A 24,034-nucleotide genomic window follows, 5' to 3' on the forward strand; every position below is an offset into this window, starting at 1 on the left:
ACATGCTTCAAGATGGCATTTAATCCTAATCTTGAAGTTTGAAATGTTTTCTCGTGATCCAGATACTGTCTAAAAATTAAGGTTAAAACATTTGGGACCCTTGAGAGAGAGGGAAAAACAGATACTTTTGTGATAATCTTGCCAAAATTAAGAAAAGCCTTTGTATTGGTAAAGAATCCCAAGCACAACCCTTTTCCCCATCCCACATATATAAACCCACACATACACGACCACAAAAATATTGCTATAATTCTGCCTTCAACAGTATCAGATTGGCAATGAAACCAGTGTACACAGAGGACTTATTTTCTGAAAAACAGTCCTTGAGATTTATAGATAAGTTTAAGGTCATTCATATAAACATGTGCCTTTCCACCAAAACAGCAGAAGCCACAATCTCAAAAAGGGGAATTGTTCGGTGTATTTATCTAGTGGCATCTAACAGATTATTGCATATAGGGAAGGTCACTTTAGAATAACGTCACTTCAAGTAACATGAGAAGTCAGAGATAGTTTTATCACATAAGAAACAGCAGTATTCTTAATCTTTCAAGAGGAACGAATAAAGATAGATGGACACAATGTTACTATCTAGATATAAGTAGATAAATTTCAAGTTTCCAATGACATTTTAAAACACGTTAGTGCAAATATTTTAACCTCAGGTAATTAAAACACACAAACCAACAACAACAATAAATAAATATCTAGCTGACAAAATATTTATTAAGGAACGGGTTTATAATGTGGCTAGAACCTGAATTCCAGAGGATGGAAACCGAACCACAGGAAAGAAATGTCTTGCATGTAAAACAGATAAATAAACCTAAGGCAGTAAATGAAAGTCACAGAAAATCCTCACACTTCATTTTGACTATGAATTACCGGGATTTTCCCCTCAGAGCTCTCTACAATTACCAAATGGAATAATTACAACTGAATTTATTCTTGCTCTCCTTACCATTTATCTAGTGAAGATGCAAATAAAAAGGGCAATAGTTCTAATGGACGTTGGGAACTGGCACACTGACAGATGACAAATATGAAGGTGAGTGAATCTTTACTCCATTAATGGGAGGGTTTCGGTTTTGAAGTCCCCTTATGGTATTCCATATGCACATTTAATTTAAATGGAAACTTTTAGTACTTACCCAAGTTTACGTGTCTTTAAAATGAGAAGATATTTAATTTGAAGCATTACCTCTGATGAAAACAAGTCTAAATGATCGTTGTTACTATTAGACACAAAAACGTATTTGCTTGCATTTGGAGATTGATGGGTTATTTGAAAATAATAGATCAGCCTTCAAATATATAAATCCCCAAACACTTTATTCCTATGATAAAATTTTTAAAAAATTGCACACTAGGTATGGCAGGTGAGAATACATGGTGACATTTACCATTTTCATCAAGAATATGAATCCTTTTTCATCAAAATAATTTCCCTTTCCTCTTCAGGCCTTCTACAGAAAACTACTATTCTGGTGTAAGGAGGAAAAAACATTCTATTTTAAATAAGAAAATTACATTCTACCTTTGGTTGAAGGTCACTGCTGGAACAATACATCAAAAACTGTCTATGCCCCTTGTGTATCATGGATGTCCTCTTTCTCCAAGTCCTTTCCTGCCTTACCAAAGACTCCTGACAACCCCGGCACGCACACAGCCTTTCACCTCTATCATCCGCTTAAGTACTGGAATAACTCAGCAACCAAGTTACTGAGTGCTGACCACGTACTCATTAGGAAGGACGCTAAATAAAAGGAGAGAGGAAGGGCGGAATGAAAAGATGATTTGGGTTTTAAACTCTAAAAAGAAAAAGCACAACTATTTTGAATGAAAATGTCAACTGTTCCAACTTATTCTGATACTCTGTGCCTAGCTGTTATTTTGGTTTTATTCAGAACCAAGAGGTGCGGGGATTTAGATATTTGGAGGGTAACTATTTTAGATACTAGGTACTCGTATTATTCCATTTTATAAAGTAAGGAAAATAAGTGGAGCTGGGGGTGAAGATGTGGCAAGTTGCTCAAATCCACAGAGCCAGTAAATTCTAGTGCAGGAAGTAAAATTCGGGTGTGATTCCAGAGCCTGGCTAATCTATGTTGATAAGATGTTTTAGTTCTGTTAAAACACAGCTGTCAGGTTTGCCTTATCATTTTTACTTCTGCCTGAAGGAGCTGAACGGTTCCTCTTCTATGAAGACACTTTGTGAAATTTGAAAGGGGAGAGAACACTGGGACTCTGGTTATCCCAAACACCAGGAGAGTCTTGCCTATAGAAGGGCCTTACAGATGTGTAATTAAACTCATTTGGACTGAGGAGCTACAAAGATAGAATTGTGAGAAACAAACCCCAACCCAGGATCACAGAAACCGAGAACTCAGGATCCCAGATGGACTGACTCAGTCTTTCGCTGTTGTTGTTACCAGCCTCTTCAGTCTCCCACCAGTGAATTGAGGAATGAGGCTTTTTCTACTTTATGTAAGTTGTGATATTCTCTGTGGTCTGCTGAAGTGGGACCATTTTTTCTTTCATAAAGATAATGAAAAAGGAGAAAAAGAAGAGACATGGTCTGTTTTATAGCACTTAATACATTAACTATATATAAATCCTTCTTTATAATCCACTTTAGAAGTCAAACAGCTAGATTAAATTAGAAATCTTAGAAGTCTAATTTTCTTTTAAATGCTAAGTCTAGTTGTAACATGAAATTAACTTTGAGAATATAAGCACTGCAATTTCATACACACAATGTATATTAAAGACCTTAAAGAATCTTGATGAGGATTATTTCCAGAGAAATAAACAAGATTAAAATCCAGCTTTCAAGGAAGAGAGAAATTTGGCAATTCACTCAGTGTTCTCTGGGATACTGATATATATCAATGATCAGGACAAAAAGTTCACATAGAAAACATTTAAAGGGATGTTCATAACTGAAGTCACTATTAATATTTCATAGCTACAGTTAGTATAATAAAAATAAGCTTTCATCCCTATAACCTAAGAAATTTAACCCCAATTTTGGAAACTCTAACTTTCTAGACAAAAATTAACAGCCAGCGTCCCAGGGCTTATGAGAGCAAGTCTGTTATGAGCGCTAGAAGTACATAACGTATGACGTAAAGGAACCCTGAAACAAGAGGTCTTCAACCAATTGGCTAAGGTAATTATTCTAAGTATTTCTAAAGTCCTTTCAGAAAATAAACTGTAACATGCTGCTGAGATGTAACCAGGCAATTCTGTCAGAGCTCACTCCACCACTCTTCTCAAGACAAGTATGATCATATATGAATGAAAAGTGATAGAAGCTAGAGAGAAAAAAAAAAAATCACTGAAAACAAAAAAATAAAAGACTGGCAGGTCCCTCCAAGCAGGATTCCAGTCTGTGGAAACATTGTTCTAAGGCTGAAAAGCTCTCCATTTTCAGAGAGCATTACAAAAATTTCTTTTCTAAGTGCTTTCTCTTCCACTTACATCGTATTTACATGACCTCGGAGGAAAGCTTTAGAGCTTCTTGTATATAACAGACGAGGAGACTGACAGTACCAAGCCGAGTCACTGACAAAGAGTCACGGCAAACCACCAGCACTTCTCGCCTCTGTTTTGAACGCCATACTAGACGGTTATGACTCTTCCTATCCTGGCTACCCTAGAATATCACTGAGGCTAAACATTATCATACACAGTTTTCATTATCACTTTACCTTCACACGTGCACACACACGCACGTGCACACAAGAGTCGAGTACATGTCACACTTTACACTTCTTCATTTCTTGAATATCTTATAGGATTAACTCACCAACTGCAAGCCATTATTTTGAAGGAACAGATCAGTCGCCTCAAGTAACAATTTAAGATCAATAGAGATGAGGTCACTTTAACATTGCAGTCTTCAAACGAGGCAAAGCCCCCTTCAGCTGAGAAAAGATGGCAGGGATCTGATCGCAGAGCCAAAAATGGCATCGAAGCAGATACCAGAAAATATTATACCTCTGCCAAAGGCCTACAAAGAGTCATAAACTCAATGATTTCTGCTGCTGCCTCTTTGGTTCCCTCTACACTTCAATTCTTTCCTGGACCTATGAACGACAGTGGTGATGTCCTTCACGTAAGAGCTCAACAAGTGTGAGAGTCTCCCTGAGTTTTATGGAGGAATACTTGCTCGGTAAGAGTGCACTGGACTTGGTGTTTTTAGGTATGTGAGAAGTTCATTTTACCTGGCTGCCTCAGGTGTACTGTGCTGGGCAACAACAACTCCAGTGACTGATTTATGATATACTATAAATACACAACTCTTTTTCAAATTAGATAGAGCTAGGAGAGTTAAAAAAAAAAAAAAAGAGTGCTGGTTCTCCCACCAACAAGTTGTTAACGGGAAAAATTTTTGGCAGATGAAATAAGGGAGGGTGAAATAAATCTCTGGCAAACTGTCTAGTGTCTTCACATTAAAATTAAATCATTTCGAACCTTCTTCCTGACAACTTCTTTTAAGTTCAAGTTTTAATGAGCTTCTGATTATTTATAACTTGGAGATAATTAAAGACCTGCAGGGAAGTGCCACACTGGGCAAAAAGACACTGTCCAACCTTTGACACTACCTCTGATCAGAAGAGTTTAAGCAGACTGTTTATCTTCTGCTTTGCAGATTTCTTACCTTGGCTCCTTCTGCAGGCAGATCGTGGCGTCTGTGTTTCCTGATAAGCACTGGGTCAGTGCCCATTCTACTGTGCCTTCCATTTACATTCGAACTAGCTGTGATTCCAGGCTTCGGAGAGCCATCCCCTAGCAGTCGACATCCCACAGATTGATTAGTCCCAAACACATCCCGAGGGCACCAGGCTTCTAGAGGCATCGGCTGGTCTCTGGAAGGCACACTTTCCATGTGATGGAAGTGACGACTCAGTCTATTGTCAGGTGGGACGGGGGGAGGTCTCTCAGGTGGAGGGGGAGGAGGATCTCTCAAGGGAGGAGGTGGTGCTGGCAGCGGTTTATCTTGTTTTCTCACCATGCAGGGAGAAGACTAAAGAGACACAAGAGGAAAAAAGAAAATCAAAAGTTGCCCCATGCACTGAAACGACTTCCAGACCAGTATATCATTGCTTTTGTTTTCTAAGGCCTCATGGAGCTTTATTAGCTTACTACGCCATCTTTCCATAAGTTTCTTTTTATCAGCAGTTAATGAAATTTTAAAAATTTAATGAACGACTCATATAAATATATTTCTTTAGGAGTTTTGTAGAAAATGAGTACACAAAGTCAAATAGTAGGATTATAGAGACCATACAAGAAAAAGCAGAATATCAAAATTATTTGATGATTTTGACTGGTTGACATTAAAAGAATATTGAGTCATTAATTAATTTATTTGCACATTTCCATGATTTAGGAGAGAGAGAAGAGGCTCATCAAAGTCGTCGTAGTTCTACCTTTTTAAAGAGCAACCTAATTTGTAAAGTCTCTGGAAGACTTAGCGTTGGTTTTGCCATTTTTGCGTCCGCCATGGCAATACAGAGCAAATGGTAAGAAGCAAATTTGCTGTGGTTCTTTCTTTCATCAGTTATTAGCAGAATAGTGAAAAATCACAAATAATAGAGGAGCATCATTTATAGATCTTACTTGAATTTTATGAATCCTTAAAATGAAAAGAAAACCCCACAACAGTCTGATTCTTCCATGGAAATATGAAGGTATACGCCCCTGAACTGAACCCCTGTGACTCTTTTAGCTTTTATTTTTATTACTATGGGTCATTTGATGAATGATTTGTGCCTTTATTGTTAGAAAATACCACAGAAAAAAGGAATGTGTTGTGTACTTACATAATTCTGACTAAATAACATTCCAAAATGTCTTAATACGATCTTAAAACCAAGTTGACTATAATGTAGAAAAATCAAACACTACTAAAATATTGTGCTTCCAGCTAATTTTAGACTATAAAGCATATTACCAAATGGAATTAATTTCTAAAATCTTGTATTTAATAAAGCAAAATGATGTGCTCTTATCAAATCTGGAAAAAATTTGCACAGAATTAGAATAAACTGTGGGCTTAGATTCACAGAATTAGAATTATGTCTTTAATATTAAACAGTAATGTAATTACTTTGCAAATATTGTAATTCTTTGTAATTAATTCCTTCAGGTATTAAAAGTACATATAATTTCCTCTTCTGAGTCACCTTGAAACATGGGTGATAATTTATCACACCTTAAGCTCTTATGCAAATACAGTGCCATCATATTTTTCTTGTCCTGACACTACGAAAATGAGTGTAAAATATCATTTGATAAGAGCATGCAGTTTATTTTAATACATATAATGACTTTTAAATCCATTTTATAGAATAACTATTCTGACTCTATTTATTTTAGCAAATCAGGGGGCTGTTACAGACACATGCTCTCTCTGAATAACTCTGTTAACTTTTATAGTAATAAAGCCAGAAACACGATCGTGGGCTCACCATCAACAAAATAAGAAACCCATCAAAGTTATTCATAAACAATTAAGAGCACAAAAAATATGAGCCATGGAATTTAAAAGAAGCTGAGCAGTCGATAATTGTCACATAAAATTATCGTGTGTGTTTCTAATAAAATTGATTTACCTTTGGGGAACCAGTTGGGCTGCCACAGGGAGACCGCACTATGCCCTTCTGAATCAGGTCCAGGCGAGGGGGCACGGGGGGCAGGCTCAGATGTGGGATCTGGAGAGGGTCTGGATGTGGTTTTCTTCTCTGTGCAAGGGGAGAGGATCCTGGTGATGTGACCGGTGAATTCTGCCTGTCAGTGCACTAAAAGAGAAAAACGTTGTTTATTCAATGTGGAAAGCGTATGCCTTTCAGTTCTTAAAGACGACATTTAGTTTTGAGAAGGTGTCTGCCACTGAACGTCTGTTAAACTCACTTAGTTTACTCTGATTAATAGACGGAAAGAGCTCACGTTGTCCCTCAATGGCAGTATTACATAAAGAATAAATGACTAAGTTTCTCCTACACATTGCTTAGAAAGGGCTTAGGAAAAAAGAACAGCAAAAGCACAGTTTAAGAACAATCAAACGCAGACATTCTTCTGGAAACCCATCCACGTTTCATGAAGAATCCCAGAAATTCACAATGCAGTAATGCACATTGCTCTTGGTTATCCATATTGTAGAATTTTCTTCAGTCTTTGATTTGTAGTACATTCTAGCACTCTAGAACTTAGAAATTATTTCGTTCCATACAAAATATATATCCAGTGCATAGTGTACTTTCCTACGAACCAATTAAATCAGGTAGAGTTTAAAAAAAATAGTGATTTAAAATAAACAGATTTAAGCCCAAATGTTTTCTTCTCAAGCCTTCACATGGGAAAGAAATCCTCAAGTTTAATATTTTTTTCCTTTAAAAACAATGAACTAAATCTAGGAAAGTTTGTACTTCTGGTAAAAACTGATACAGTTCTATGCCACTACAGGTTTTCCATCTTGTCTGATAGACAAAATAGCATCAAAAAGCCAACAAAAAGTACTTTGATTTGTACATATGTAACCCTTTCTATTTTGGAAGTTTGTTCCTGTCTTTTTTTTTTAACGCGATATAACCTGATTGCTACTTGGTATAAAAATCATACTGTTTAATCAAATAGCCTCACTAGGATAAACAAGAATCTGTTCTGAAATCGTGGGCAGTGTCCTTTTCAAGGCCACATTACTAGCTCTTTGGAGATCCAGGCTTAATTTTTAAACCTACTACATTAATCTATCACGCTTTGATATTCAGCTGTTTCCTAATGCTACTATTTATAAAGAACTCTAAGCTTGTTGTTAAGCCATTTCCCTCTAACATTACTCACATTTATAAGAGTAGTTGATGTCAACAATTGACACTTTAATTCGAACTCTAACAACAGTGAGAAAGATTTAGCCATAGCGTCTTTAACTAAGATGGGACAATAGATTTGCCAGCAATCTGCACTTAGTTACACGGCGTAAGGCTTTTTCTCTAACGAACTGAAACTGGGGTTTCCCTGATGTTTTTCTCATCATTAGACTGGGGTTATGGGCTTTTGGAAGGAAGACCTGGGAGGTAAAGTAACATTTAACCACAGAGCTTCAAGGGTCCTTGTCATCCCTGTGACTCGTCACTGTTGATGCTGGCCCTGATGAGCCGGCTGAGGGACGACCACCCAGGTTTCTTCTCTGTAAAGTTCCTCTCTTTTCTCCCCCTTTCCAAACTGTACTCTTTGCAAGGAAGTTACTATGTGCAGCCTGCACTTAAGGAGTGGGAAGTTATGCTCTCCCTTGTAAAGGATTTTTAGAAATAAATTTGAGTAGCTAAACAGAAGCTACTCAATATATTTAGACATAATTTTACACGACAATTTTAAGAAACTTCTCCTTCAGTAATTTCATGATTCTTTTTCACATCTCTTACCTATGATAAGGCAAAACAATTTCAACTGTTACTAAATTGAAGAAGAAAAAGTAGAAATTCTACAGTCATAAAATGATTTTAATGCAGCCAGTGATTCTTAAGACAATTCTACCCTAAAATCATGGGGCCCGACATGATCATGAATTTGAAACTTAGGGAGTAAAACCAATCCCAACATGATCATCAACAGAACAGAAAGATCTCCTGATGTAAAGCTATGTGCGTCACAGAATCGTAGCATTTCAGATCACATGACGTCTAATTCTCCACAGTTCCCAGTAGCATAAATCACATTCTCTAAGAACTAGCAAAACTGTTACCCGATAAAAATGGTTTGTGGATCTGTTTACTATCCTTCACAAAAAAAGACTCAAGAAGCCAAGCCGTCCACAAGTTCCTGTCCCAAACAGTTTGTTATATATATACAGAGAACGCATAGTACTTCATTCAGTCAGTCACCTGCAGAGAAATCGTTCCATGCTTGGTGCACACCCTGCAGAGACTGTCAAACCAGACCTACTCTCCTCCAAGCACGTTTATTCCACAGCCATCTTCCTGCTTCTCTCATTACTGGAGATAAGAAAGAGAATTCTCACAGAGCCAACAGCCCACCCTCACTATCAGAACTTGACTTCTAGCTTTACACTGGATTACTTATTACCATTTAAGCAATTACTAAGTTCTTAGTTTGTTTAAATAATGGAATGGATTTGATTCGAAATGAGTGAAGGACTTGTTAGATATTGAAAGGGTATACTGAAAATCCTCAGGACAGACGTCCAAACTAATGTGTGTGGTGCAGCAATAACCTTGAACTTCTAGATACTTCCAGAAGAACACACTTTGTGAATGAAGAAGAGCAGCTTTGTGAATGTAAATGGAAGCAGACCTTGCTTAGCACAATTTATATTGTGTTCTCAAGGTGATTACACACTGTCCTCCTGAAGAACTAATTCATTTTGAAGCATGACAATATCTGTAAGTTGGCTTAGTTAGAAGGATTTTATGGAGGATATATTAGTATGTGAAGCATCAAAAAACACTTTATCTTTATTGATTATTTGGACTAAATTCACCATAACTTTTTCACTTTCCCGAGTTCTCCTAAATACAGTAAAATTCCCATGTAAGAGTAGATAATTTAAGAATACTCTATTTAAGATATTTAAGACTGTATTATTTTTTGCTGAACCTTTTGCGCTATCAACTATTCTGCAACTAGAGCATTGCAACTTTGCACTAACTTTTATTGCTGAAAAAAACTGAATGCTAACTATGAACATCTGGAAACATTTTTAGTAGACGGTGTCAGCAGACAGTCACATGAAGAGGTCACTTCTCATTTATTTGAATAGCCTCCCTTTTTCTTTCCTTCCTATTTGAAAGTCTAAGGTGGAAAGAAGCCTAACGCAATGCTTCACTCTCCAGCTCATAATTAAATTCTTAGATGAGACATTAAAAAATCACTGGGGCTGGGCAGGTGGTGTAGTGGTTAAGTTCACGTGCTCTGCTTCAGCAGCCTGGGGTTCACAGGTTCCAATCCTGGGCATGGACATACACACCACTCATCAAGCCATGCTGTGGTGGCATCCCACATACAAAATGAAGGAAGACTGGCACAGATGTTAGTTCAGGGACAATCTTTCTCAAGCAAAAAAAAAAAAGAGGAAGACTGGCAACAGACGTTAGCTCAGGGCCTCACCAAATAAAAAACAAAAATGCCAAAACAACATCATCAAAAAAATTCATGATATCAAAATTTATCAGTTCAGGGGCCGGCCCGGTAGCACAGTGGTTAAGTGTGCACGTTAGGCTTTGGCGGCCCAGGGTCCGCTGGTTCAGATCCCGGGTGCGGACATGGCACTGCTTGGCACAGCATGCTGTGGTAGGCGTTCCACATATAAAGTAGAGGAAGATGGGCACAGACGTTAGCTCAGGGCCAGTCTTCCTCAGCGCAAAAAGAGGAGGATTGGCAGCAGTTAGCTCAGGGCTAATCTTCCTCAAAAAAAAAAAAATTATCAGCTTAACTTTAAGAATAGAGAGTTTGCCCATTTTTGCCTTCTGAAAATAAAAAGCAAGATAGATTGATTTAACATAGATTGATAGTATTTCTTGCATAAACTACACCTCTGTCTCCATATAATATTTAAATATTTAATAGCCTTTTAAAGGACTTTGATTTCTAGAGTATCACAATTTCCATAGTTATCAGGTATAAAACATATCTTACAGCTGAGATGTGACAAAGGGATGTGACCAGTCATCTTTATTCTACACATTTATATTATTCCACACATAGATTCCACAATCAGACATTTCCCTCAGGCTTCTTCTCTGCCTTCTTCCACAGAGCTAATCCCCAGCCGAGGAACACACAGGCCACTGATCTTTCTCTACTTCTGACAGGCGACAAAGAGAGTTGTTGGGGAAAAACAACAACAAACAAACCTGGACCCTATCCTCTGGCTCAGGCTTAAATTCTAAGACTGTGAACTGTGCTAACTTAATCACCTCTTACTGATTTATCCAGCATGCCTCATAATCTCTAATGTCCATTATGTACAGAAACGCAGATTTAATACATATACATGAAACATCTTGAGTAGAAGAGTAGGAAAGCATGTGTTTAAATCCTGAATAACACCAGGTGAGTGTTTTGTTGATAGGGATACACTGGATTGGAATACGTGAATTACAAGTGTGGCTATCAAACTGTAATGCCAACTGACTACAAAGAATAAGGATGTTTTCTTTAATAACCATATAACTAAACATGTAGTCTGACTTCATATACACATATTCCCTATGATATTTAAGTTTCAGCCAGAACTTTAAAATGACATGTAGTCTTGTATAAATCACCACCTGTTGATATTGTTACCTGCAGATTACAGAATAAGGTTAATCTGTTTTGTGGAGACTTTATGGCTTAAGAAAATTAAATGAAGTATGGTAAAATCAAGGCTGCTATAGAGCATTTAATTTTTATTTGGATGACACAGTTAGGAACACTGACTATTTTGATACAGAAGGGACAGAATGCCACCTATTACATCTCCAAAGTTCCAGAGCTTGCTCATCTTCACTCCCAAAAGATAACTCTATTGGAGATATCTTTAACTCTATTGAAGGTTCCCATCCTTCTTATTTTGTCATAGACAATCTGTCTCACTATCAGACCCAAACAAAGCAAGAGCAACAAAATCAAATATTTAAACAAATAATTAGACTAAAGTCTCACAATGCATTCAAAAGCCAAACGGAAATGCCACTTGGATTATTTGCTGTAATTAACTTTGACCATTAGCACAAAAATCTAACATTGCATTTAACACCAATTTTTGTTTTTTCATCTTGATCTAGACAGTGTCTAAGTATAGAGAGAACAAATAATAAGAGGAAGAGGAGCTGAAGAGTGTGAGTAGGTCCATGAGTTTAGGGGATGCCTGCTGTCAAAGTGTTTACCACAGCAAATGAGTTTCACAGGTGTGGGCATGCCTCTCCTTGTGTCTTTTCAATGGTGTTTTCATTTCACTTTTTTCCTCATTATTAAGAACACAATTTCACTGAATAAAATTTTGGAATTATAGGAAAATATAAAGATGTTTTGAGAACATCTACACAGCCATTGGTGATGGCTCCTAACCACATACACAATTTTTAATCTGCGCTATATTGGTCAATATCAGACCCAAAGAACTTTAGCACCATTAAACATTCTTCATGAATATAATTTTAAAGGGTGAATTTTATGGATATACCAATATTTACATAACTCTTCCCTTGCTGTGAACATTTACCAATTTTTCTCTATTAGAAAGCAACAATATAAAGAAGTCTTTCACCATACGTACTTTAATTTTTAAGGACAAAAATCATAGAATTTTTTGAGCATAGGACAATATACTCATAACTATGTCAAAGTTCATGAATATCTCTAAAACCCTTTTGCTGTCAAGATGGTAAAACCAATTTATTCCTCTACTAGTCAGGTGTGATGGTTACCAGTGTACAAACTTCAAAGGCATAAGAGTAATTCTAGTTTTGATTTTTCATTTGATACTTGATTGGCATTTCAATGGCCCAAGTTGATGTGTAAATTTGAAGTTTTTTGACAAATAATTAGCAAAAAAAAATACACTGTTTGCATTATTTCTTCTTTGGATTACTGGCTTTTTCTGTTTTATTATCTATCATATTCTTTTATTTACCCCTCAATGATTTTAACGAGCTCTTTATATATTAGGATAGTGAACCTCTATATGTTACAATTGTTGTAAATACTTTTTTCCCAATTTAATTCATTTTCTAATTATTTTATGGTAGAGATTTCACCTCCACTCTTGTGGTTTTAATTTCTTAATGAATAAATAAAATCTGATTAGTATAATAAAAAAGGCATATTAATCCAGAGATTCTTAAAAGGATCATGTCCTTTTTGCCATTGCCTTAAATGAATTCCTTCTTTTGTCACTCCTTCATCTTTACCTGTCCGCTCTGTTAGGCTAGGATAAAGAAATGGAAAGCTTCAGGAAAATTGATTAGTAAAGTATGGGAAGTAGGATGTGGACACAGAACCGACTGTTACGGAATTCACTGAACAATAGTAAGAAGAATCATTATATAGAGATAACTGCAAGAGTTTGGGAGAATGGAGCATCCTTTCAAGTTACAGGACAGCTGATTTGTATAATTCCATTCCTTTACTTTGATTTTCAGTAACTCTCACTTTTTTCTAGTATTATGCTTGTTCTCAGAACTTTAGAAAAAATTGTATTTTTTCGTTTTAGCTCCTTTCAAAATACAAAAGCTGGGCGCCTTAATTCCTGCCTATATCATTATCATACAAGCATACTTGTCTAACAACTTCTCTCAAGTTCTTTAATACTGGTAGCTGACGAGTACATCTTGAACAAACTGGAATCCTGGTGCTCTCGAAATTTAAAGACCATATTTCATCATTTTATGTCTACATATTCAAAAATTTTTCCCAGCCCTTTTCTTCATGAAATGAATAAATGCTATTCCTCATTTCTCTGACAAAATTTACAGAATTCTTTAGTACTTAGAATAGGATGCTAATGACTACCATAATGAATACAGAAATATGAATTTGCAATTTTGACAGAAAATCCTGAGAGAAAAGGCCCAAGACGTAAAGTAGTCAAAAGCCCATCTCAGCATGCTCAGCAATTACCAATAATAATCGGGGACTTGTCCTATTTTAGTCACTCTTCATTTTACCGACACCTTTTAAAGAGTGATTTTATAAAAGCTTTAATAAGGTCCACTATTATGGAAATGGAAAAACATTTGGTAAGAAACTTCAAACCCAGCCAGGCTATTATTAAAAACAAGACAAGAGAAAACCTCTCCAATTACTAATGAGAGTTCTGACAATCCCGGAGATAATCAAAGTCAACTTTGTAATATTTCTAACAAGATTTTCACTTAATGAATTTTCATACCTGAACAAAGTAGATGCACGTATAATAAGGATGATGAGAAGGACTCTTACTGGATCAACATTTTGCTCTAAATGCATGAAAATTAATGAAAGATACTGATAAAACTTTTATCACATAAAATATAATATTCTAAGTTTATTTCCCTTGTGAATATTCTCTTGGTTCTTTTTTTCTCATATTAACTGGTGAATATAAAATCTAAAGTCTCTAAAATAATACCCTATACAGAATACTATTCAGAAGGTATCTATTACAAGAACAATTACAGACACACACACATATACCCATATGTAATTTACAGTATAAGCGACTTACATTGTCTATTTTGGAGTACCTATGCCTTTGTTCCCTTTAGACAATAAACAGAAGCTTATATGAGGAATGTGGTGTAAGAACAATATAACCATTTCCTGCTTATCCACAGTCACACTTCCAGAAGCCTTATCTGCAGGAATTTAGGGAGAAACTCAGAGTGAAAAAGAAAAGTCCTCCCAACTTGATCTGTAGATTCAATGCAATCCCAGCAAGTTATTTTGTGGATATCCTCAAAAGGATTACAAAGTTTATACGAAGACAAAAGACCTGGAATAGTCAACACAATATTGAAGGAGAAGAACAAAGCTGAAGGACTGACACCACCTGACTTCAAGACCTACTACAAAGCTACAGTAATCAAAACTGAGTGGTATTGGCAAAAAAAAGAAAATAGCTAAATACATCAGTGGAACAAAACAGAGAGCTCAGAAATAGATGCATACAAAAATAGTCAACTGATCTCTGACAAAGGAGCAAAGGCAGTCCAATGGAGCAAAGACAGTCTTTTCAACAAATGGTGCTGAAACAACTGGACACCCACACTCAAAAAAAAGAAATCTAGACACAGACCTTACAGCCTTCCCGAAAATTAACTCAGAATGGACCACAAACCTAAATATAAAATGCAAAATTATAAAACTCCTAGGAGATAACATAGAAGAAATACAGACGACCTTGGGTTTGCTGATCACTTTTTAGATACAACACCAAAGGCATGACCCATGAAAGAAAGAATTGATAAGCTGGACTTCATGAAAATTACCAACTTCTGCTCTGCAAAAGAAACTATCAAGAAATTAAAAAGACAAGCCACGGACTAGAAGAAAACATCTGGAAAAGACACATCTGATGAACGACTGTTATGTAAAATATACTAAGAACTCTTAAAACTCAACAATAAGAAAACTAACAATCAGATTTAAAAATGGGCCAAAGACCTTAACAGACACCTCACCAAAGACAGACAGACAGCAAGTAAGCATATGAAAAAATGCTGCACGTTCTATGTCATCAGGAAAATGCAAATTCAAACAACGAGATCACTCTATAGTAGCGCCCCTCCTCCACGGTTTCGCTTTCCGAGTTTCAGTTACCTGCAGTCAAGCGGGGTCCGGGAGCAGACGCTCCTCCTCTGACATATCTGATACATCATCAGAAGGTCAATGATAGCCTAACCCTGTGTCACAAGCCTATGTAATTCACCTCCCTTCATCTCATCACGTAGGCATTTTATCATCTCCCATCATCACAAGAAGGGTGAGTACAGTATAATAAGATATTTTGAGAGAGACAGAGACTACATTCATAACTTTTATTACAATATATTGTTATAATTGTTCTATTTTATATCAGTTATTGTTGTTAATCTCAGACTGTGCCTAATTTATAAATTAAACTTTATCATAGGTATGTATGCATAGGGAAAAACATAGTGTATATAGGGTTCAGTACTATCCGTGGTTTCAGGCATCCACCGGGGGTCTTGGGACACATCCCCAGTGGATACGGGGGGACCCTACTGTACACCTTTTTGAAGGGCCGAAATCCACAACACTGACAACATCAAGTGCTAACAAAGATGTGGACCAACAGGAACTCTCATTCATTGCTGGTGGGAATGAAAAATGGTACAGCCAGTTTGGAAGACAGTTTGGTAGTTTCTTTCAAAACTAAACATACTCTTACCACACAATACAGCAATCATGCTCCTTTGTTACTTACCCAAAGGAGTTGAAAACTATGCCTACACAAAAACCTGTACAAAGATGTTTATAACTGCTTTATTCTTAATTCCCAAAACTTGGAAGCAAACGAGATGTCTTCCAGTAGGTGAATGGATAAATAAACTGTGATACATCCAGACAACGGAATATGATTCAGTACTAAAAGCTATCTAAATGAGTACTAAATGAGCTATCAAGCCATGGAAAGACATGGAGGAACCTTAAATGCATATTACTAAGAGAAATAAGCCAATCTGAGAAGGCTACATACTATATGAGTCCCACTACATGACATTCTGGAAAAGGCAAAGCTAGGGAGACAGTAAAAAGATCAGTGGTTGCCTGATCTTTTGGGGGAGGAGAACAGAGGATTTTTAGGGCAATGAAAATACTCTGCATAATAGTATAATGGTGACACATGTCACTAAACATTTTTTCAAACCCACAGAATGTACCACACCAAAAGTGAACCCTAATGTAAACTAAAGACTATGGGTGATTACGATGTGTCCACGTAGGTTCATCAATTGTAACAAATGTCCCACTCTGGTTGGGGATGTTGATAACGGGGGAGGCTTGGGGTACATGAGAAATCTCTGTGTTTCCTTCAATTTTGCTGTGTACGTTAAACTGTTCCAAAAGTCTTACAATACAAAAACAAAACAAAATGAAACAACCACCAACCAAACCAAAGAAAAGCCCTCTAAATGAGGGGAAAAATTCTGCTGCATCTCTCCCTGTAGGAACGGAATGCAGGCACCTTGCTCCCTTACTAAGAACATGGATATTTGATTTGTGTGTAAAATGAGGTTCACTATTTTAAGTAATTATTATTGTTTACGTTCCACTAATAACTTCTGGAAATTTTGGATACTACAAACAAGAAGCAATGAAGAAGAGGAAAACGGTTAGAAACTTACACTTGGAGAAATACTGACGGGAGTAAGAGCTGACTTCTCCCTGAGGTTTGACAAGAAGGCGGTCAATAAAATTGCCAATAGGGTCAACTTTAAAGAAGTGCAAACAGCCTCACAGATGGAATAATCCCAAGGCACCGCTCCATTAAAAAGTTAAACATTGTTAACTACACAGAATTATACTGCTTCCTCTTGAAGTACCTTTTATGAGAAGGACATAATCTCCTGGCTTGTGACTAGCCTCCATAACCCCGAAGTTTCTTTGAAGTTTCATATTTCACTTTAAACACTTAAATGAATTTCGCATCCTGATCCAAATATATATGTGATTTTAATTTAAATTTACGGTTCCTTTCTCTTTATGCAACTTTCCCTTAAATCTTGTTGTGAAATGTAAGCTTCAAGAAGTCTGTCATGTGGACTGTCGTGGCTTCTTATGCCCTTTGGTTCACTCAGCTGCACAGGCAATTTTGAGAAGTCAGGGAAGGGTGACATATAATTCAGAAATATTTCCATAAAAATGGCTGAGAAACAAGAACATTCTGGGAATTAAAGGAATCAACTGCAGTCACTGAAAAATGCTCTCATGCGAAACCCCTAGTGCTCCCCAAATACCAGGTACAGCTGGTTTGAACAACAAGCAATTACTACGTACTGTAGTTCTTCATCCTTCTTTAGAGAATGCTTAATCATTTCCATTTACTTATGTCGAAAATAAGACTGTTAGAAGCTTATCTAAATTACTTAGTCACTAAAATAGCATTTCCACTGACATGTTGGCAACTGTGTATTTTCTCTGAGTTTTAAACCTAAAGATTGATTTTATAGTAAATTACTTAATGTGACTAGGCAATGAAATAACTATGTGGATATTAACACATTAAAGAAATCAAACCAAGTGCTTGTCAACCCAATACAGTTTTGTCTAATTCTTCCTAAAGAATGATAGGTAACAGTAGCCAAAAGAAAAAACTTTCGTAGACATTTCAAAAATACTGATATTTAATGCTCAGAAATACAACAGTATTTCAAGAGTCTTAAATAATACTATATATAAAAAATGTTAATAACAACTAATACTTAACATTCACTAGGTACTAGCACTGTTCCAATGATTTCACATATATTAATTCATTTACTCTCAACTCTAAGAGGTAGGGTTTCAGAGACAAGGTCACTGAGGCAGAGGGAGTTTAAAAAAACCAACAAAAGGGGCTGGCCCCGTGGCCAAGTGGTTAAGTTCACATGCTCCGCTGCAGGTGGCCCAGTGTTTCGTTGGTTCGAATCCTGGGCGCGGACATGGCACTGCTCATCAAACCACGCTGAGGCAGCATCCCACGTGCCACAACTAGAAGGACCCACAATGAAGAATATACAACTATGTACTGGGGGGCTTTGGGGAGAAAAAGGAAAAAAATAAAATCTTTAAAAAAAAACAAAACCCAACAAAAGGCGCATAGATACTAAGTAGCAAAACTTGAACATGAACTCAGGCAGCTGGAGTCCAGGGACCACAGCTCTCCTTGAGCGCAGTGAAGAACAAGTGTCACCAGTGATCATGCAGGAAAAAGAAATCTTTCTCAAAGGCAGACTGTGCGTCAGGCACCATGCAAGGCTCCAAGGACGAAGAGGAAGGCCGGCCTCTGCCCTCCAAGGCTCCCAGTCTACACAGGAGGCTGACCCCAAACTGAGAAGCAGAGTTCTGTGCTTCTCTAACTACTACACATTCCAACCACTCTTGAGGAATATGTAACAATGTTTTCAGGGTCCCCTATAACATCATATAGCACTCAGATGAGGCAGTATTTTCCCTTGGTTAATCACATACTAATAAAGAAAACGCTACTCTTTTGCATGGAGAGCTTTAAGAAAATCAGTAAACAGAATGCATTTAAATGGCAAACAAGGAAACCTGTACCTTTGGATTGTTTACTGTCATCAATGACTCATCCACGCACAGCTGGAGAGGTCAGGACTACTGGCATCGTGATTGGATTCATTCTTCTTGGGTGGGGCTGTTCCATGGGCTGTAGGATGTTTCCCACCTCTGGCCCTGCCCACTAAATGCCAGTGGTTTCTCCCACCACTCAGCCACTGTAAAAATCAAAAATGTCCCTACATATTTCTGAGCACTCAAGAGGCAGAACTGCCAGTAGCTGAGAACCATGTCCTATGATCTGAACGTCTACGTTTATCTTTGTATCTCACTTTCGCTGTAATTTTTGTCCTTACTGTCCCAGCATGGACTCTAGCCCTGTGGCTGAAATCTAAGTCACATTAAAAAGGCAACACTCTCCTAAAAACACTGTGATCTGTACACATGAACTCTTTCCTCAGGATCACGGACATGATGGATCCTTTTTTCACACTTCTTATTAGGAAAAGCAAGAATCAGATGACATGTTAAGTTTTCAATTAGCAATATGCATTTTAATTGGTGACAGCAACATTAGGAGAATGTACAAAAAAAGACAAAAGAAGAATAGGTCCCTTGACCTCTGGCCACACCCGTTTTTGTTCTTATATGGCCATTCATAAAGATTCTGAATATTGTTTTAAGAAAATATAATGTTTGAGACCAAAGGAATTAATCTCGGTTCATACCCTAGGTCAGTCTGTCAACATTTTTGTTTTGTATGAAAATCTTTATCTGTTTCTAATTTTATGTCTTTGGTGAATAATATGTTCTATCAGCATAACTGCTAAGGAACTATTAAGACTCCCATTACACCTTTGGCCAAATGAACAAAACTCTGACTAGCAACACCTTTTGCTAGCTCTGATCTGACTGAAGTCAGAGAGAAGGATGTGACTGTACCAGTCCCACCCCAGACTGCATCCAGGCTCACATCAGATCCAGTTATCCTAGAGATTCTGACAGCTTGGGAACTCAGCCAACAGCAGAGTTCCAAGCAAAATCTAAAACCTCTATTCAAAATCATAAAAGAGCTTATATCCAGGAAGGCAACCAATACACCGTATTATGGATTTTTTGGTTCTACTTGCTTTTATAAAGATAAGCATTATTAGACATACCTAACTTCTTATAAAAGAAATAACAAAAATACATTCTATATGTCCAGATGCTACTATTTATCCACTCCAGCTGCAGGATATCACCATGGTAACAGATATACAAACACCTCAGTCCTCTATGCTACGACAGAAGTGCTACTAGTTTAAAGAATGCAATATGCTTAAGACAGGCAGAAATGATTTCACCATACAGTTATCAACCTGCTCATAAAAGAGGAGAAAGATGAGATGAATATTTCAAATGGCAGATAAAGAAAATTGAATCATTCTGTTGGATGATGACTGACAGTCACTCTTGGAGTTGAGAATGAAATGTTTTAAAAACAAATAAATGAATGAATGAATGAGGCAAAAGAATGATTTAAAAATAGAGAGGAAGAAAATTCAGACAGAAGAGCTATTATGTCAAATGACCATGTGATATTTGTTTATAACCTCACCTGTAAGACAGAACTGGACAAAACCTATAATTTTAAGTATTGTACATATTTTTGCATTCAGTCCTCAGATTGGAACAAAGATAAAAAGATGCATAAGATCAGGTCATTGATCTCAGAGAATATGTGAGCATGCAGGTACATTTATTATTTCATTTAACAAATATTGACTGAGTGCATTTAGGTGCCAGGAAACACAAAGATAAATATGACATTGGGCCTGGACTTAAAAATTAATAATCCTATGGAGAAGATAGTCCTTTAAATAAAACATTAACAATGGAGTCTAACTCCTGAAATAGACGTAAATATAAAGTATTACGAGAATATAATGTCATAGCAACATTTTTCCCAATTATTCAGAAAGAACTGATGTTTTGCTTTATCTACACTAAAATTTAGGTTTTACTGACAATTAAGTGGCCAGAATTAAGAAATATTACAAAGTTCACAATCTGTTTAATTGACCAGAGGCACTTCAGTGCACATAAAGACATTTAATGGAAATACGATTTTGCAACTTAAAAACAAATAATTACAAGTCCTTTCAATTTCCCCAATACCTAACTGCCACAGGAAAGCACAGACATACTACTAACTGGTGAAGCCTTCGTGAGGAACCCTGTTGATGGCCCAATAAGCCTCTGAAGTGGGACGTCCGGGACAGTTAGGTCTGAGTGCGCCAGTCCTATCTCTTACAGGTCGACTAAAGAAAAGAAAACGGTAAAAATCTTTCAGTTCCCTCGACAGAAAGCTCACCAGTGTGGGAGAGAGAAGAAAACAGGCACGGTCTTGAGAGTGGGTGAAAAGCTCAGGGAAAGTCAGAGTCACCTGTGAGCATCTGCTGCCCATGTCACATTAGCAGAGTCCTTTCAGGGTGAGTGGCACTACGGAAATGAGGCTCAGCTGCAACGTAAAGTGTGGCTAACAGGCCGAAACTGAAAGTTTCCCCAAACTCACAGAGGGCAGACGCTGTTTTCCCCCAAGCAGTAAGGAACACAGCGTTCTTGGAAGAACTACTCTGAAGGCCCCACTCCCCTCCCCTGTCTTGAATCACTGAAAGAAGAAAACCCATTTAGTAAAGAAAACTGAAATGCCTTTTCCTAGCTGGAAAACATTATCACCCAGGTCACATGAACTATTTGAGCTGTTGTATGTTTCTCAAATACTTTTCTGTCATTCCCTGTTATCCATGCATTCAATAAACATTCTTTAAATGCTTACTGGGCCCTAGACCAGAGATTGCAATCCTTTTCTTAAAGGGGTAGCTAGTAAATATTTTAGGCTTTGCAAGCCAAGATGCAAAATCAAGGAAATTATGTAAGTACCTATAAAATCATTTAAATATATAGCCATTTAAAATGTAAAATCATTCTTGGCACACAGACAACCAAACAAACCAAAACAGGCCACAGTTTGCTGATTCCAGTGCTAGATTCCAGTCAACTATCCAGGCCAAACTAAGACCATTAGGCTATTAAAAGCCAAGGTCTTTTGCACCAAGACCTAGCTTCTTCCAAGAAGGACCTACAGGAATGATCTAATAAAGCTCTGTCCAATAGAATTACCTACTGGCCAACAGACACTTCTATTATATCTATCTGTAGTAGATTTCAATACCAATAGAAAATGTTCTGTGCCTATACAGTTCAATATGTAGCCATCAGACATAAGTGGCTATTCAGCATTTAAAATATGTTGAGTGTGACTGAGGAACAAAATTTTTAAATTTTATTAAGTTTTAAATTTCCGTTTAAATAGCCACATATGGTTAGTCTATTGGAGAACAGATTTAATAGTCACTTATATACCAATTAGCAAAGCCTAATTGAATTTGCTTGGGTTTCTGGTGACTCATTAGGTAGGTATAGGGCATAAATATTTTTATAGGTTAATACCAACAGATCACAATTCAAATTATTTTTAACTTCTGGGTAAAAATAGGGAGTTACGTTGTGTAAATGATGTACATTATATTACAGAACTGAAAAGACCTTCAGATGACAGGTAGTTACACTCTCTCTATCAAGTACAATGTGTGTGACATATTCCAAAGAGGGCAAGAGGGGCAATATTGCACGATGGCTCACAACTAGATTTCTGAAGTTACAAAAACCTGGAATAAAGCACCAGTTCTGTAAAGATTAGTTAGTACTGGGATCTTAGGCAAGTTATTTCACCTCTTTCTTCCTCAGTTTCCTCTTTTATAAAACAGGACAATAATAGTAGCTTCTCCACTGGGTTGGTGAGATGATCAAATGAGATCAAGGATTTAAGAACCTAGAACAGTGCCAGGTCACTAAAATCATAAACGTTACTATTTTATTACCAATACTAATTAAAATTAATAATACTACATGATAAATATTCTGGGATACACTCCATAATCTGACTTAGAAGAAATCATTTCGTCACTCTGCATGTGACAGAGCTGCATATGGGGTGTGGATATATTGCTGTATTGTTATCCAGACAACATAACTTTGAATCCTGGCTCTACAATCTACTAATACAGCAAAATCAGCTGACTAGTCTGAGCCTCATTTCCTCATCTGAAAAATAAGAAAAAGAATACTTCCCTCTCCAAATTGTTAACAAAATAAAATACGTGAAAAACCTTTGCTCATCTAAAAGATATTAATATTGGTTTGTTGATTGAGTTCATCTTAAAATCAAGTCTCAATTCCCTGTTTTGATTTTTTTTCTTGTTCATTCTTTAGGATCACTGAAGAATATTTCCTTTCTCCTATCTCTTGGGTCAAAGATCACACAATTCAAAACTAAAGACTAAATGTAGTTGTTGGGATTAAAGGGTGGAATCCAGAGCAGTTTCTCTGAGAGTTAAGTTATGACATTTATGAAAAACCACTGAGGTGAAGAATAAAAATCATCCCAAACCAAAGAAAAATTTGAAAGTAGCCATGTTGGTGATGTTAACGTATTTCCATGTGTAAAATGTGTACATAAAAAATCCTAAGGGTGGTATACCTTTGGTGAGCATGGAACACTGGAACATAGGAAATGCAGGATGCCAAGAGATAAACTTGACGCAGCCCTAAAGAAGGGGTAACCCAAAGAAACGTTTCATATGTTCACTGCATCAAGTGTTCCCCTACCACAGAGGGAAGCACATGGCAAATACACATTATCATCACTCCGCCTAGATGGCAAACAGGGTTCATGTTGCCTGCCAAATTCTAATGAATGGCAGTAGAGGTTCTATAGGGCTGTGTAGGCCAAGTATGAACTCAGCAGGGATGAGTCCGTGATAGATTAGCCATGTCTGCCATGAGTCAGGAGGAAGGGCGGCACCTTCATACTGTACTTGCATCCCTTTCATACCACTCACTGTCATTTCTCTGGTTCTGAGAGCACAAAACTTCCGGGTGTAATCTGAACTTCACGTATCTTTCTGTACAGAGAACAGCCTGGTATCTAAGAATCCAGCTGTCTTGATCATTCTATTTCTAGTTCATAAATTACTCAGTTGGCATTCTTGTTCATTGACTAGTCTCTTGTGAACTTGGTTATGTAAACCCCAACTGGGCAGCAGTAGCCATTCTCAGTGAACTGACAAAGTCAATTTTTCGAGTTGGCAATATTGATGAGCAAACCCCAGAACTATGATAAATACACAAAATAAATCTATGTAACCTCTTAGTAGGCTGCATTCCCGATAAGAAAATAACTCTATGAGACACTTCT

General features: G+C 37.0%; 1 protein-coding gene across 8 annotated transcripts in view; it reads right to left on the reverse strand.

The window, feature by feature from the left end:
* CBLB (Cbl proto-oncogene B) overlaps positions 1-24,034 on the reverse strand; it is a 190,725-nt gene that overhangs the window by 38,675 nt on the left and 128,016 nt on the right. For all 8 annotated transcript variants that reach the window (XM_046658874.1, XM_046658873.1, XM_046658872.1 and 5 more), the window contains exons 11-12: positions 6,624-6,809; positions 4,667-5,032 (exon numbers count right to left, since the gene is read on the reverse strand). In XM_046658874.1, coding sequence (XP_046514830.1) covers positions 4,667-5,032; positions 6,624-6,809 — 552 coding nt within the window. The remainder of the gene's footprint in view (positions 1-4,666; positions 5,033-6,623; positions 6,810-24,034) is intronic.

This window comes from Equus quagga, chromosome 4 (genome assembly GCF_021613505.1).
Source record: "Equus quagga isolate Etosha38 chromosome 4, UCLA_HA_Equagga_1.0, whole genome shotgun sequence".
In the NCBI taxonomy this organism is placed as follows: Eukaryota; Metazoa; Chordata; class Mammalia; order Perissodactyla; family Equidae; genus Equus; species Equus quagga.